General features: G+C 44.1%; 1 protein-coding gene across 1 annotated transcript in view; it reads left to right on the top strand.

Annotated features, from left to right (window-relative positions):
• The window catches only part of LOC308659843 (receptor-type tyrosine-protein phosphatase S-like), a gene marked incomplete at its 3' end in the record, with an annotated part of 120,207 nt that overhangs the window by 66,301 nt on the left and 36,711 nt on the right, over positions 1 to 17,195 (top strand). Inside the window, exon 5 of the mRNA XM_081313871.1 lies at positions 1,641 to 1,751. Within this exon, the coding sequence (XP_081169997.1) occupies positions 1,641 to 1,751 (111 nt within the window). The remainder of the gene's footprint in view (positions 1 to 1,640; positions 1,752 to 17,195) is intronic.

Here is a 17,195-nt window from a genome sequence, read left to right as displayed (position 1 = left end):
CAAGAATAGTATTTGCTCAATATTGGAAAAATGAAAATCTACCAACGGAGGAAGAATTAATTAAAAAAAAAATTAGATTGTGCAGAACTGGACAGATTGACATTGAAGATAAAAGAGAAAGACGATTCAGTATGTTTTAGAACATGGGACAATTTTTATCGATGGCTAGAACAACGAGCTAGAGAGAAAGGAACGTAATATGTGCTGCGTAACATTAAATATGTTATTAGTAGGAAGAAGACTACCCGCTGAAGAGAAGATTTAAGAAATTTATTTTATTTGTTTATTTATTAATGGGATTTATATCCCGCCCTATCTCCTGAGGGACTCAGGGCGGCTAACAACATCAAAACTTAAAGGTCTCTGTACAGTAAATTAAAAAATAAAATTTGAAATAAATTAAAATAAATTAAAGAATAAAGTTAGAATTGTAAATATAATTTAAATCCCTGTCAGTCCAGGTCAGCCAGGTGGAAAAGGAGTGTTTTGAGGCCGCGGCGAAAGGACTAGAGATCTGGGGCCATCCGAAGCTCAGGGGGAAGCTGGTTCCACAGGGCTGGCACTCCCACAGAGAAGGAGAAATATATTATTAACTAACATATTGATTATGAAAATAGAGAAACTAATTATTACTGATGGTTTTTTAAACCCATGAATCACACGTTAAGAGATACAAGAATCCTTGAACTCTGGGATAAATAAAAACAGCTGTTTATTGTTAAAAGCAACAAAAACAATAAAAACAACCTTAGCTAAAAACAAGTAACTACTGTCTTAGTGCGCGCGCGCGTGCGCACAGACACAGACACACACAGACATATACATATACACACATACAGGTAAAGGTTCCCCCTCACATGCGTGGTAGTCATTTCCGGCTCTAGGGGCCGGTGCTCATCCCCGTTTCAAAGCCGAAGAGCCAGCGCTTGTCCGAGGATGTTGCTGTGGTCGTGGCCGGCATGACTAGATGCCAAAAGCGCACGGAACGCTGTTACCTTCCCACCATAGTGGTCCCTATTTCTCTACTTGCATTTTTACGTGCTTTCGAACTGCTAGGTTGGCAGAAGCTGGGACGCGTAACAGGCGCTCACTCTGTTATGCGGCACTCGGGATTCGACCTGCCAAACTGCCGACCTTCTGATCGACAAGCTCAGCATCCTAACCCACTGAGCCATCGCGTCCCTACACATACATACATACATACATACATACATACATACATACATACATAAAATTACCAAGATGGTAGAGGACAGGAAGGCCTGGAGGAACGTTGTCCAGTTGTCCATAGGGTCGTGATGGGTCGGACACAGCTTCGCAGCTAACAACAACAACAATAAATTACCAATGAGAAAACCACACTCCCACCAACACTGACAGGGCAAGGATATAAATAGACTGCGGTCCTCTCCCTTTTAGCACTGATGATGTTACCTAGTTGGGTCGTGAGACGTCTGCAAGAAAACAACCAAGCTCAGACCCCACAGTTCCAAATATACAGTATTATCGGGGATAATTGGTGTGTTGGGCACATTCGAGCCGTTTCTCCCTTTTTCTGCCCGATCTGCCCTTGGTCGATAATTAACGTATTTCTCGGCATCTCCTCTTTCCTTTTCGCCTTGTTGTCTTTTCCCTGCCAGGGGGCCTGCAGATCGAGAGCAGCGAGGAGACGGACCAGGGTAAATATGAGTGCGTGGCCAGCAACAGCGCCGGCGTGCGCTATTCTTCGCCCGCCAACCTATACGTGAGAGGTAGGGAGCGCCGTGACTCACAAAAGTGGCAAACGTGGTCTCCGTAGAACGCCCCCTACACGCATGCAGACACGTCCACCTCTTTCGGGAGCCTTGTGTGGCCTTTTTTTTAACGAGATGGAAGACGTAGGGTTGAAGGCATCTCTCAAGGGAAGGAAGCTTTAATTAATTGGAGCCGCTTACTACGGAGAAACTTGCTGACAGTGAGAACAATTCACCAGTGGAACGACCTGCCTCCAGAAGCGGTGAATGCTCCAACACTGGAGGTTTTTTAAGAAGAGACTGGACAGCCATTTGTCTGAAATGGTACAGGGTTCCTGCCCGAGCAGGGGGGGGTTGGACTAGATGACCTCAAAGGTCCCTTCCAACTTTATTATTATTATTATTATCAAATATGAGCCAACCGTCTGCAACAGCAGCCCAAAAAAGCCGATGCAATCCCGGCCTGTATTAACAGAAGGATAAAATCAAGATCACCGCTTTACAAAGCTTTAGTAAGGCCACAGCTGGAGTACTGCATCCAGTTCTGGTCACCACAATATATAAAAAAAAGGTGTTGATACTCTGGAAAGAGTGCAGGGAAGAGCAACAAAGATGACTAGGGGGGTAGAGGCTAAAACGTACGAAGGACGGTTGCAGGACTTGGGTATGGCTAGTCTAGAGACAAGAAGGACGAGGGGTGACATGATAGCAGTCTTCCAATATTTGAGGGGTTGCCACAAAAAAACAGGGTCAATCTATCCTCCAAAGCCCCAGAAGGCAGGACAAGAAGCAACGGATGGAAACTCATCAAGGAGAGAAGCAACCTGGAATTCAGGATAAATTCCCTAAACAGTGAGAACAATTAACCAGTGGAACCGCTTGCCTCCAGAAGTGTAGGTTGCTCATCACTGGAGGCTTTCAAAAAGAGGCTGGACAGCCACTTGTCCGGAATGGCATAGGGACTCCTGCTCAAATAGGGGGTTGGACTAGATGACCTCTGAGGTCTCTTCCAGCTCTGTTATTCTCTGTTCCTGATCCAGAGATCCTTTGAGGAGGGAGAACACAACTTTGTTTAAAATCAGCAATTGTGGACTGTCCCGATACGTTGCTTAGACCAGGTCCAAGGGGAATGAGGAATACTGTTTAGGTAGTCCTTGACTTACAACAATAATTAGAATCCGAGGACCAGAGAAGCAACCTAGAACTAAGGAGAAACTTCCTGACAGTTGGAACAATTAACCAGTGGAACTACCCGCCTCCAGAAGCAGTGAATGCTCCAACACTGGGAGTTTTTAAGAAGAGACTGGACAGCCTTTTGTCTGAAATGGTATATAGGGTTTCCTGCCTGAGCAGGGGGTTGGACTAGATGACCTCCCAGGTCCCTTCCAACTTTATTATTATTAAAGGACGTCTGTCGCTAAGTGAGCAGTCATTAAGTGCCCAATTTTGCGACCTTTTTGCCACAACCCCACAATAGAATTTCTGTCGCTAAGCAAGATGGTGGTTCAGCGAGTATCAGCTGTGTGGCTCACTCAGCTGCAGTGATTCGCTGAACGACGGGGGCAAGAAAGGTTGTAGAATACGGCAAAGCTCACGTAATCACTGTCTCGCTTAGCGACAGAAATTTGGGGCTTAATTGTGAGCATAGGTCACGGCCTATATGTATGGACTAGATTAGCATCTCACCCCCAGAAGCAGATTTTCGAAGAGACGCAATTTACACTCTTTTTTTTTTGCTACCGTTGTTAAGCGAGTCTGGGGTTATTAAGAGAATCCAGCTTCCCCCATTGACTTTGCCTTTTGGAACTGGCGATCAGGTGATGTTGCAACGATCACAAATACTTGCCAGTTACCAACTACCCAGATTTTGATCGGGTCTCCCTAGTTTTAGGCACAAGGACCAGTTGCAAGTCAACTTTTTCAGCACCGTCGTAACTCTGAGCGTTCGGTAAACAAACGGTCGTAAATGGAGGATTCCCTGTAAATGGGAAGAATTCAGTCCCTCATTGAAATGTGTAAGGGGAGTGTTTGAAGATGAGGGTCATTCTTCTAAGGGTCTTAATTAAAATATAAAATAAGCAGTATAGGAGAGAGGCAGATTCGAATCCTTGTCCCTTGTTGAGGCTGGGTAGGATTTGATCTAGCCAACAGGGCTCACTCCCTCTTCTTAACCCCTTCCCCCAATTGCAGCCAACAGACCCCCTCTCGGCTCGCTTAATAGAACAGAATAACAGGCTTGGAAGGGACCTTGGAGGTCTTCTAGTCCAGCCCCCCTGCTGAGGCAGGAAACCTTATAGCAGGGGTCTGCCACCTTGACAGCTTGTGGACTTGTGGACTTCAGCTCCCAGAATTCCTCAGCCAGCATAGAACCCCTGCCCTATAGCATTTCAGACAAAAAAACTTCCAGTGATGGAGCATCCACAACTTCTGGAGGCAGGTTGTTCCACTGGTTAATTCAGGGCTCTTCAAATTTGGCCCTTTTGATGACTTGTGGACTTCAACTCCCAGAATTCCTCAGCCAGGCACGCTGGCTGAGGAATTCTGGGAGTTGAAGTCCACAAGTCATCAAAAGGGCCAAATTTGAAGAGCCCTGTTCTAGTCCAACCCTGTTCCATTTCAGACAAATGGTTCTCCAATCTCTTCTTAAAAGTGTTGGCACATTCACAACTTCTGGAGGCAGGTTGTTCCATTGATTTATTGTCAGGAAATTGCCTCTTAGTTCTAGGTTGCTTCTCTCCTTGATTAGTCATTGATTAATGCCGCTTGGGGTGTGTGTGAAAGCCCTAATAAGCAGGCATATACATAGAATGAAGGCTACTGCTAAGCTTGTAAAGCCGCCCTGAGTCTTCGGAGAAGGGCGGGATATAAATGGAATTAAAATAAAATAAATAAATAAAATAATGTTGAAGCAATGGTGGATTCTGCCAAGTCTTTTGCCCGGATACGGAAACTTGGAGTAACTACAACAGCTTGCTCTGTGCGAATGCTAAAACAACCCTAGAAATTGGTTTTTTTAAATTGACAGGTAGTCCTTGACTTACGACCGCAACTTAGCCCCAAAACCTCCATTACTAAATGAGACACTTGTTCAGTGAGTTTTGCCCTATTTTAACCACCTTTTTTTGCCACCTTTGTTAAGTGAATCCTGGAAGTTCTTAAGTTTGGTAACACGGTTGTAAAGTGAATCTGGCTTCCCCCCCATTGACTTTGCTCGTCAGAAGGTCACAAAAGGGGATCACGTGACCCCCGGGACCTTGCGACTGTCATAAGTATGAGACAGTTGCCAAGCGTCCGGATTTTGATGTGGGAATTTGCAGCTGGCTCATATTTACGACGGTCGCAGTGCCCCGCGGTCATGTGATCCCCTTTTTGCAAACATAATAACAACAACAACAATAATAATAAAGTTGGAAGGGACCGTGGAGGTCATCTAGTCCAACCCCCTGCTCTTCTGACGAGCAAAGTCCATGGGGAAGCCAGGTTCACTTTACAAGCAAGCTAACCAGCCTGCGCCCTTCCTATTTCTTCCTGAGAGTTATCAAAGTTAAACTTATCAAATTAGTACCAATCTAGAACTAAGGAGGAATTTCCTGACAGTGAGAACAGTTAATCAGCGGAACGGCTTGCCACCAGAAATTAAAGGTGCTCCATCATTGGAGGCTTTAAAAAAAAAAAGAGAGATTGGGCAACTTTGGGTCCGAAAATCACATAGGGTCTCCTGCTTGAGTAGGGGGTTGGACTAGAAGACTTCATAGGTCTCTTCCACAGGGGATACTCGGTATCCCAATGGCCCAATAAATTGCAAGTTTGTTCGTTCACCTTCTGTGCACGAAATTTTGGCAGCAGAATGTGGGGCTGGCTCCGATGGAAATCTATTGCAAGCATAAAAACGCCTGTCCCTTGGAGATTTTTAAGAAGAGACTACAGACAGTTGCTCGTCTGAGATGGTGTAGGTTCTCCTGCTTGAGCAGGGGGCTGGACTAGAAGACCTCCAAGGTCCCTTCCAGCTCTCTTCTATTCTAAGGTGCCTTCTTAAGCCCCAGGAAAAAAAAAATATCCAGGTGAACAGCACAACTCTTGCCACCAAGGAAGCATTATTTTCAAGATAATCGCTAGAAATGAGTTAAGGAAAGAACAACGATGCAAACTAAGCAGGCTCTTCGGAATACCGGTAGCCCTTGATTTACGACCGGAACTTCCATCGCTAAGCGAGTCACACCCCTTTTATGACCTGTTTGCTTGGTCGTTAAGTGAATCACACGGTCGCGAAGCAAATCGGACTTCCTCCGTTGACTTTGCTTGTCAGAAGCCAGCTAGGAAAGTTGTAAAGGGCAATCACATCGTGCCTCCGGGATGCTGCAACTGTCCTAAGTGAGGGCTCCAGGGTGCCCTCTTTCAGACGTTTCATGACCCAACTAGGTAACATCATCTGTGCTAGGAAGGAGTGGGGTTTGCTTTCAAATCTTTGTAGCCCTGATGATGTTACCTAGTTGGGTCATGAAACGTCTGCAAGGAAACAACCAAGCTGAGAGAGCACCAAGGGCTTCTCATTTCAGCCCTGAGCTGCAAATGTTTTCCTTTGTTGCTACTGTCATAAATACACACCAGTTGCCAACCCGCCTGAATTTTGATCAAGTGACAGTGAAGATGTTGTGACGGTCATAAGTGCGAGGACCTTTTTTTTCAAGGCCATTGCAACTTCGGACCATCACTAAACCAACAGTCGTAAATAGAGGACTATCTGTATTCAGAAGAGAGGCAGTGCTCATTTTTGGCCTTTGTCTAGACCAGGGGTAGGCAAACCTGGCTCTTTTATGACTTGTGGACTTCAACTCCCAGAATTCCTGAGCCAGCAGGGCTCAGCTCAGAAACTCTCCCTTTCCCCTCAGCGTGGCTGGCTCAGGAATTCTGGGAGTTGAAGTCCGCGAGTCATGAAGGGGCCATAGTTCCCTCATGCTGGCTCAGGAATTATGGGAGTTGAAGTCCACAAGTCATAAAAGAGCCAAGCTTGCCTACTCCTGGCCTAGGCCTAGGCCGCTTTATAACTCGTGGACTTCAACTCCCAGAATTCCTGAGCCAGCCACGCTGAGAGGAAAGGGAGAGGTTTCCAAGTTGAGCCATGCTGGCTCAGGAATTCTGGGAGTTGAAGTCCAGGAGTCATAAAAGAACCAAGGTTGCCTACCCCTGGTCTAGCCTACCCAGAGATATAAGCACAAACTTCCAACATTTTGAATTGACAGCTTTCATTCAATCTGAACTGGATCAGTGAATTTTCCCCCTGCACAAACCTATTTTTTTTATATCTGGCTGAAGTCTTTCCTTGATTATTTTTTTTAAAGTATTGATGTTTTCAAGAGCTTCAATAGCTATTCATCCCTCCCCCTCAAACCCCCCCAAAAAAACTACTACTTGCCCCCACGAAAGGACAGATTAGCTATTTGATAGGCTCACGAATGTTTTTTGTTTTTTTTAAAAAAATACTTTTTGTGGCTGGCCACCATAAAGTTGCGGGAGACTTTGGTCTTGATGTGGCTGTGGCCTTCAAACGTTTTTCCAGAAAGTGTAAGGTTTTTTTTCCCCACCGATTTCCCCCCCCACACACACACACACACACTTCCCTTGACCTCTGTGCCAAATTTCAAAAAAAATATGTAGATTTGTTACTGTTTATTGTCATGATAATATGCAGGTATATATTGTTTCTGTCACTTAGGTTTGTTTGGAACTGGGGCTTCATGCCGTTTGCAACCTTGACAACTTTTAAGACTTGTGGATTTCAGCTCCCAGAATTCCACAGGCAACCTAGCTGAAATCCATAAGTCTTAAAAGTTGTCAAGGTTGCAGACCCCTGTCATAAAGGATGAGACGGTAGTTTTTTGGGGCAGGGATCTGCAGGGAAGTTTTTCTCCCCTGGTTACAGTCTCTCGGCCTTATTTTTATTTATTTTATTACATTTATTTGCCGCCCGTCTCGTTTCAAAAACTCCAGGCGGCTTACAAGCATAATAAAACATTTTAAAAGACCTTAAAATCATCGGGTACAAAATGCCTAATGACAACTCCCTTAGAAACGAGCTGGCGATCCCGGGATTCATGCGGAATTTGAATTCCGCAGCGGAGACAAGTGTACAAGGAGAAGGCAGCGTGCAAGGATTGCAAACTTGTGTTGGAACGCTTACAACCAGGGGGAAATGACAAACTCAACGCTCCCGAAATTAACTGAAAGGGGTAGACAATTTACACAAGAGCCACTTCTATTGGAATCCCTTTTCTAAAAGGCCCCAGGTGTCGTGGAAACGTTTGCCCAGTTCAAAATGGAGACCCATTTCCATTAAGTTTGCTGGTTGATTGGGGTTGGTATCCCCCAAAGAATCGATTTCTGGGGTGGGGGGAGGCAGAACGATGGGTGGGCTTGGGGTGTGTGTGGGAGGGGTCCTCTATGCCTTGTTTTTCCCTCTTTGTTGTGACTGCACTCAAAAAAGTCTTGACGTTATTTTTTTCCCTGACTGTTTCCTTCCTGTAACGCAGTTGTTTCCTCTAATGATTTTTGGGGTTTGCTGGGAGGGTGTGTTGGTGGGGAACCAAAAGCACCCATTTTCTTTTTTGGGGGGGTGGGTGGGATTTTTCTCTGAACAGCCAAAGAGGTCTGGTTTTTCCACCACCCCCCTGCTTTCCCCCACCCCCCCTTTTTCTGTTAAGTGTGTGCGGGGAAGAGGATTCAACAGTATCGGAGTTTGAAGCATGTCCTTATGGATGTTAGGCTCCCGCCACGGGTCTTCCCCTTTAATTGGGCAAGATCGGATCTTGATCCAAAGATATGGGGAAATCGCATTCTCCCTCCCTCCCTCTCTCTCAAAAAAATATAAATGAATAAATTCAGAATGGGAGGATCCCATCAAAATTTGGGAAATTTTTTTTTTTGCCAACTCGGGCCAAATTGGGCGGGTCCGTTGCAACCTTCAATCCCATCTTGAGTTGCTAGGATGTGACTCCCAAACCCATGAGGACATGCCTTCGAACGGTCCTCGGGATCTTACCGGCCCTGCCTTAAATATTTTGGAGGATCGCGGAAGAGATCTAACCAACGCCGAGGACCTCACGGTGATGGAGTTGGTGATGGGAATAACTTCTCCCCGGGTGCCACGCTGTCTTTGTTCATCTTTCTTTCCTTCAGCTGCAGTGGGGTGGGGTGGGGTGGGGGTGATGTGGGGGAGAAGGGGGTGGGCCATCCAGCCGTGCCAGAGGGGCTTCCGAATTCTCGGGAAGAGGGGGGGGGACTTTCTCTAACCTGGCACGTCTGGTTGATATGATGCGCCCCCTTCCCAGAGACCCTTCAAGATTGCTTGGGCCTTCTTGGTGGTGGCCCCCGATGGTTCGGAAGGAAAAAGGGACCCATTGGAGATTTTTATTCTATATTTTAAAAGAAGTTTTTTTATTACTTTTTTTAAGTTAAAAACGGAAAGAAAGAGAAAAAAAGCAAAAAAAAATCGATTTGCAGTTGCCAGCCTTGAAAGGCCTTTTTTTACTCTCTCTGTGTTCCCTATTTTTTCTCTCTTCATGTCATTGTGTTCCGCATCAAACCCCTTTAACATCCCTCAGAGCTACGAGAAGGTTGGTGTGGTTTTTTTTCTTTTTTTACTTTCTTTACCCACATTTTTACATTTCTTAAAGAGAGAAGTATATATATATATATATCTATCTATAACTATTATCTATGATCTATAATCTATCCTTTTTTTAAAAAAAACGACTATGATGATGATGATTTTAAAAAATAAAAAGCACTATCGATGGCAAATATGTCTATTAAAAAAATAAGAAAAAAATTAAGAAAAGAGAGAGAGAAAAGAGAAAGAGAAAGAAAGCAAGGAAAATCTCTGTCGATGTCATAAAAAATATTAAAAAAAAATATATAATCGATGGCGGGCCAGATCCGCTCGTTCTTGGGTCTCGCCGGAGATGAGTTGAGTTGCATTGCATTGTGGGCCTCTCTCTGCATCCGTGGTAACGTCGCTGCATTGTATGTGCACTTTTTTGTCCTATTTACGGACGTTTGGGCCTGATGCATGACATATAGGAGAATGTTAACAATGATCTTTGCATGCCGGTCCTTTATTTATTTATTTTACTTTTTTTTTTAACTTTTACGGCTTCATGATTATTATTATTATTGTTGTTTAAAAATAATAATTTTCCTTGGGAGGAGAGTGTCAATTTGGTTTCAGTTTTTCCAAACAATCTGTGTGCGCGTGTGCGTGTATATATATCGATATATATCTATATCCATTTATTTTATTTTTTGGAAAAATATATTTTGCGTTTTCTTTTTTGTTCAGTGGAGTTCCACCCCCCCTCCCTCCGAGCTATCCCTTCCTGGTTCTCGATTTATTTATTTATTTATTTATTTATTTATTTATTTATTTATTTATTTATTTGCTTTGGAGTTTTGTTTTGTTTTCTCTCTCTCTCTGTCTCTCTCTCTCTCTCTCTCTTTATTTGGATTCATTGCTTTTTGGTTGTTTATTTATTTATTTATGTTAAGTTGGTTCGGCTATGCTGCGATTTCTTCCAAATGCATTGTGCAAAAAAAAACACAACACAGCCAGTGTTCCTGCTTCCCTCGTACCCCCCACCCACCCACCCACCCCCGATTCTACCCCATTTTCCATTTCTTTGATAATTGAAATTACCTGCAACCCAAAAATAACAAACATCACACAGTTGCGAACATTTTCTGAATCCAAGGAGATGGGGTGGGTGGCTTTGGCCCCTTTGTTCCCTTAAGTCAGGGGTCGGCAACCTTGGCATAGCTGGCTCAGGAATTCTGGGAGTTGAAGTCCACGAGTCATAAAAGAGCCGAGGTTGCCGACCCCTGCCTTAAGTGAATGAAAGGAGTGGGATGTGTGTTTTAGGAACACAAATAAGGGGGCCATTTGCCCAGCTGATTAGCGCCCAGGGTTTGTGTGAATCTGTCCAGCATTGCAATGTTTACTCCCATCCATCCATTTTGGGTTCTTTGCCTATCTAGTCCTCCACGAAAAAGAGGCGAATACAAAGAACGTCAGGGACTTCGAACCTGTCTCTCCAACAAAGCTCTATGGTTAGCCAAGGCAATGGCAGCATTTTCAGGCCTGGATTGGCTGTGCGCCTGTAGCTTCCCGCCTCCTCCCTGACCAATGGGAGAAGGAGCTAGCCCCTGGGATGAAGCCTTGCCAGGGACCTCTTGTTGCAAAGGCTCATGGGATATTTTATTTATTTCGGCCAGAGGTCTTCAAACTTGGCCCTTTTATGACTTGTGGACTTCAACTCCCAGAATTCCTCCGCCAGGCACATTGGCTGAGGAATTCTGGGAGTTGAAGTCCACAAGTCATAAAAGGGCCAAGTTTGAAGACCCCTGATTTTAGGCCCATCCTCACCTAAGAGATTCTTAGGGAGAAATGAACGCAATAAATATAGGGAGTCTTTCACTTATGGCTGGAATTAAGCCTGGATTTACAGTTGTAGGATGTTGGGGTTGTAAGTTGAGACATCACACAACCAGATCTGATTTTTTAGCATTTTTAAAATAAACAATGCAGTCTTTAAGTAAATCATTTTTCCCCAATGAGCATTTTTTTTTTGCTGGAAACTTGAAGTAAATGCTGGAGACTGGCAATATACGTCACATAAACCCATGGTTTGGTTAGCTGCCTTTTAATAAACCATGGTTTGGCTAATATAGTTTCGGCTGATATTTACTTATTTATTTGGAATATATCCTGCTTAGAAATCACACATCTCCCTTACAGAGGGACACTTGACTGTCGTTCCTTCCATTCACAGCTGAGGCAGAAGTAGCCATTTCTGAGTGAAGAGGGCAGAATTTATTCACCTCTTCTTGAAATGCATCATTGAATTAAAAAAAAAGATGTCAGGATTTGAGTTAAATTCCATGCAAAATAAAACCGCGTCTGATGAAACTATTGAAGGCGCTTTTAAATCGTGTGTGGAGATTTGTAGAATAATTCATCTTACGGGCTTTAGGATTCTGATTCAATCCAGAGGGTTTGCGTGCTGTGGAATGCACAAAAATCAACAGAGCCTGGATTGCCCCATTGAAGCACCACCATTTTGACTTTTTTAACCATACCCTATGGATGCCCCTGGATTTAATCCTAATGAGAAAATTACTTGCAGAGTTTCACTTCAGAGCATATTGAATACTGTGGGTCCACAGAAAAGAAACTGGCAGAAGAGAAACCCGGTTTTTTTTTCTGTCTGAAAGAGTTAAAAAGGCACAATTGTAAAAAGATCTTTAGGGAGATCGTCGATTTTCACCTTCAATCGTTGATTTTTCCTAGAGGGAATGTAGGAATCAATTTATAAAAATAATAAAGGCAGGATATAAATAAAAATCAATGAAAACAAATAAATGAACTGATCTTAGCCAAGAGGTGATTTTAAGATCAGGTTAAGGGACTCCACTGGCTTTGTCTGTGCCTCAGAAACTAGCCCCTGACCATACACAGAATATGTTTACTTTGGCAGAGAAAGCAATTTTTGTGAAACCAGCTAAACTCACCAAATCTTTGGTTTTATATATATATATATATATATCAATTATAAATGCATATTTTGCGTCATTTTTTCAACAAAAAACCTGCTAGGAAGCTAAACAGGTTTGGTCTAGGAAATTGTAGTGCATTAAAGCCATGAAGCTTTGCAATTTTATTCAATCCCTCCCCACTTCCTCATATCGTGATTTCTTTGCAAGATATTTGGAGGGGCGTGGTTATTTTCCTCTTGAAGTTTGGGCATGGTTGGGGGCTTCTTCAACATACACCCCAGACTCCAGAATAATCGTCTTGACTGCACAGCCTGCATGATTTAAACTGTGCCTCAGCCTGCCTCATTTCTTAACAGAATATTTCATTTTATTTATTTATTTTATTGGATTTGTATACCGCCCTATTCCCATAGGACTCAGGGCGGTTTACAGGGCAGTTAAAACCATGAATACAAAAAATTAAAAACAAATAAAACAAATTAAATTCAAGCCCCAAGAGTAAATCTAAAACCCAGTTAAATTAACAACCCCACAGTCTGGACCATTACATTCATGTTTCACAATCTTGGCATCTCTTAAGATGTGTGGACTTCAGTGCCCAGAATTCCCCAAATTCGGCATTGAAATCCATGAATGTTGGCTGGGGAATTGTGGAAGATGAAGACCATAAATGCTGTCTAGAGCATTCTGGGCATTGATGTCCACGAATGCTGGCTGGGAATTCTGGGAGTTGAAGTTCACATGTCTTAAAGTTGCCAAGATTGGACACCTCTGAGATGGATAAGGTGATGAGAAAGAGAGAGAGAGAGAAAGAGGGAAGGAAAGGAAGGAGGAAGGAAGTGGGCAAACCAACCCCTTATGTTTTCCTACTGTGCACATCCCATTTTATGCTCAGCTGTTACTCCCATTTCTTTAACTTTTAGTACCAAATACCAAACAAAAAAAAGAACTGTAATTTTTTTCTAAAATTCTGAAAGGTTAAAGCTGTGTGATTTTTGTTGTCGTTGATATTTGTCTGAGAAATCCAGTGCAACTATTTTTTTTATTTCCCCCCCCTCTCTATATTTCTTTCTCTCTTTCTTTCCCTATCTTTTTCTCTTTGTCTCTCTCTCTTTCTTCCTCTTTCTTCTTCTCTCTGACCATCTGTCCTTCTCTGAAAATGCAGAGAATTCCATGCTTAGATGCCTGGATGCAGGCATTAAAACACATGCACACACACACACACACAACAAAAACAATACACACACACATCATCCTTTCCCACCTTCTTCCCTTTATTTACCAAGTTCATAGTGGGTTCCTAGAACTATAAAGCTTGTAAACCAGGGCTGTCCAACCCTTAGTAACTTTAAAACTAGTGGACTTCAACTCCCAGAATTCCCCAGCTAGCCATGCTGGCTGGGGACTTCTGGGAATTGAAGTCCACAAGTCTTAAAGTTGCCAAGGTTGGACACCTCTGTTCTAAATCTTGACCAGCTGCTAGAATTTCATAAGTGGCGGGATAACGGGAGACCACTCCTTTCAGATTCCCCTCTGTATTGCTGCACAGAATCAAAACAATTTTAGGCAGGGCTTTCCAAAGTTGGCAACTTTTTTAAGTTGGCAACCTGTTCTCCAAAGCACCCAAAGGCAGGACAAGAAGCAACGGATGGACACCGATCAAGGAGAGAAGCAGCCTGGAACTAAGGAGAAATTTCCTGACAGTGAGGACAATTAACCAGTGGAATCCCCTGCCTCCAGAAGTTGTGGATGCTCCGACACTGGAGGTTTTTAAGAAGAGACTGGAAACCATTTGTCTGAAATGGTATAGGGCAGGGGTAGGCAACCTCGGCTCTTTTATGACTCATGGACTTCAACTCCCAGAATTCCTGAGTCAGCATAGCTGACTCAGGAACTCTGGGAGTTGAAGTCCATGAGTCATAAAAGAGCCGAGGTTGCCTACCCCTGGTATAGGGTCTCCTGCCTGAGCAGGGGGTTGGACTAGAAGATCTCCGAGGTCCCTTTCCGCTCTGCTATTTGGTTATTCTGTTAACACTTGTGGACTTCAACTCCCAGAATTCCCCAGCCAGGCATGCTGACTGGGGAATTCTGGGAGTTGAAGTCCGCAACTCTTAAAAAGTTGCCCAATTTGTAGTCCCTCATCTAGGGAAAGCCTTTGCTAATTCCTTTCTAACTTCTTCTACACACTTGCACTGAAAAAGAGAAAGAAAGAGAGGAGGAGGAGGAGGAGGAAAAAAAATAGTTTCGGGGTAAGCAGACACCCCTCTGTTGGTTTTAAATAAATCCTCTGCTGTCCAATTTCCCCTGTTAAAAAAAAGGGGGGGGGAGGGAATCACGTGAAATTAACACTCTGTTTCTGCAGAAGGATTTCTCACACGCTTTTAGGGAATTCTCAGGCCAAATTCCTGAAGGGCAATCTGCAGGAACACTGTGCTATTGTGATTTTTTTTTTTATTAAAAAAAAAACCTGCAAACACCTGTGCCTGCTTATGTCTTAACGCCTCTTTTGCATCGCTGTTTCTGTGTTGTTGTTTTTTTCAATTGTTCTTTTTGGTGAGGGGAAAGATTTTTAGATTACACCTGGTTGCCTTTCTTTGCAAAGCAGGTTGCCACCATGAACATCCTGGCCTTGGTGGTGCAGCTCCAAATAAAACTGGGCGGTTTTTTGTTTTTGGGTGTGTGTTTTTTTTTGCCATCCATCTTGCAAAATAAGCCTTTTACATTTAGACTTTAAATGAAACACACACACACACACACACACACACACACACACACACACTCACACACTCGGTGCACAGGCAGACACACCCAAAAACTTCACACTTCTGTGAAGGTTGAAGTTGGAATCGACCCGTTTGGGAAAACAAATTCATACATCCTCAAACGACGGCAAAGAACGGTTCTGAGAATAGAGCAAGGAGTCGGAGGAATTTGTTGTTGTTGTTGTTCGTTTGGACGAATTAAGGGGAGGAAAAAAAAAGAAGCAGGAATTCGGTCATAACTAGCTTTAAAAAAAAAAACCAGTTGAATTGCGCCCACAAAATGATGCAGGCAACCTGCCTAACGCAAGAGGACAGGTGTAATCTAACCATCTTCGGAATTATGTTGAGGCTGTACGTTTATTTTGGACCCTCTCTTCCTTTCCTGTCTTCTCACCAAAATGCCAAAAGAACTTCTCACCTCATTCAAAGTAGCAGCTTGCTGGGTGTCAAAATGTTTTGGTTTCCTTGGATGCTTTTCAACCGATCACCTCCTTCTTTTCTTTCCCCAACCCCCCATTCATGGTTTAATTTTGATTATTTTGTTTCTTTGTTTTTGTTTTTGTTTTTTTTTTAAAAAAAAAGCACACACGCAAACACACGCACCGACAAAAGACAAGCCGATAACTCTGTTCCCCTTCTTTGCTTGTTGGATTGAGCGAGATTAACCTCACGTTTCTGTTCTCGCGTTCATTTCATCTTTACCCTGTTTCTTTTTCCTCGCCTGCCCTCACCGTCCTTCCCGCTTTTTAACCAGGGCTTCTTTTGAAACGTGGTTCGGGGTCTGAAGGGATCGAAAAGTTTTCATAACTTTTAAGTAAGTTTAATCACCTCTGCCTCCCGCAGCAATCTTATCCTCCCCTCTCCAACCAGCTGCAAATTCTACATACAGGTAGTCCTTGACTTACGACCACAGCCGAGGCCCCACATTTCCCTTGCTAAGCGAGACCTTTGTTAAGTGGCCTTTGCTCTATTTTGCGACCTTTCTTGACGCGGTTGTTAAGCGAAGCACTGCAGTTGTTGAGTTAGTAACAGGCTTCGCCATTGACCTTGCGGGTCAGAAGGTCGCAAATGCGGATCACAGCTCTCTCTCTCACACACACACACACACACGCACGGGAAATTGCAAGCATCCCAATTTTGATCACGTGACCGCGGGGGATGCTGCAAGAGTCGTCAGTGTGAAAAACTGGTCCTAAGTCTTTTTTTTCCCCCAGTGCCGTTGTAACTTGGAACGGTCACTAAACGGGCGGTTGTAAGTCGAGGACTACCTGTATCTGGTGGGAGGGTGGGGGTCGTGGAAGATCGTGGTCCTCAGAATTTGCTTTCCAGATCCATCTTGAGGTTCCAGTGTAAGGACAAGAGGTGGCTGGATGCTGACGCTTCTGTTCTTCTAGAACCAGGTTTGTGAATGCAAGCTTGCATCCCGCCCTGCTTCCTGTGACCGCTTGATCTTTTTAACGCTCCTCCAGTAGAAGTCCTGTCAAATGTAGGACAGCTCGTTTTGAGGATCTGAAGCCGGGAAGGGTTCTCCTTGATGGAAACAGGCTAGGTCAGCGGTAGGCAACCTTGTCTCTTTTACGACTCGTGGACTTCAACTCCCAGAATTCCTGAGCCAGCCATGCTGGCTCAGGAATTCTGGGAGTTGAAGTCCACGAGTTGTAAAAGAGACAAGGTTGCCTACCCCTGAGCTAGGTGGAACCCCAGATCCACCAAAGGACCTAAGGAGGAAGTGTTAGGTTTGCGAGAGACCTGTGGGGTCCTTGGCGGGTCTCTGATCTCGGCTGTTTCCTTGCAGACTTTTCCTGACCTGACTGGGTAACTTCATCAGTGCTAGAAAGGTTTGAGAGCAAACCCCACTGACTCCCTTCTAGCACTGATGATGTTACCTAGTTGGGTCATGAAACGTCTGCAAGGAAACCACCAAGCTCAGAGAGAGCTCCAAGGACCCCTCGTGTCAACCCTGAGCTACCCATATTCTCCTTTACAAGAGACGTGTGTCTTTCCTTTCCTCCATCTCCTTATTCCTGGCAATCCGTGTTTTTTAGATTAGATGTCCCCAACCTTTTGGGTACCATGGACCGGTTCCATGGAGAGAGGTTTTGGGTGCTGCTTGCAACCCATGGATGGGGTTTTGCTTGTTTGCATGAACCGGTTT

Source organism: Vipera berus (genome assembly GCF_964194415.1).
Source record: "Vipera berus genome assembly, chromosome: 1".
NCBI classification, from domain to species: domain Eukaryota; kingdom Metazoa; phylum Chordata; class Lepidosauria; order Squamata; family Viperidae; genus Vipera; species Vipera berus.
The sequence above is the reverse complement of the archived record's forward strand: the minus strand, read 5'-3'. Positions and strand labels throughout refer to the sequence as shown.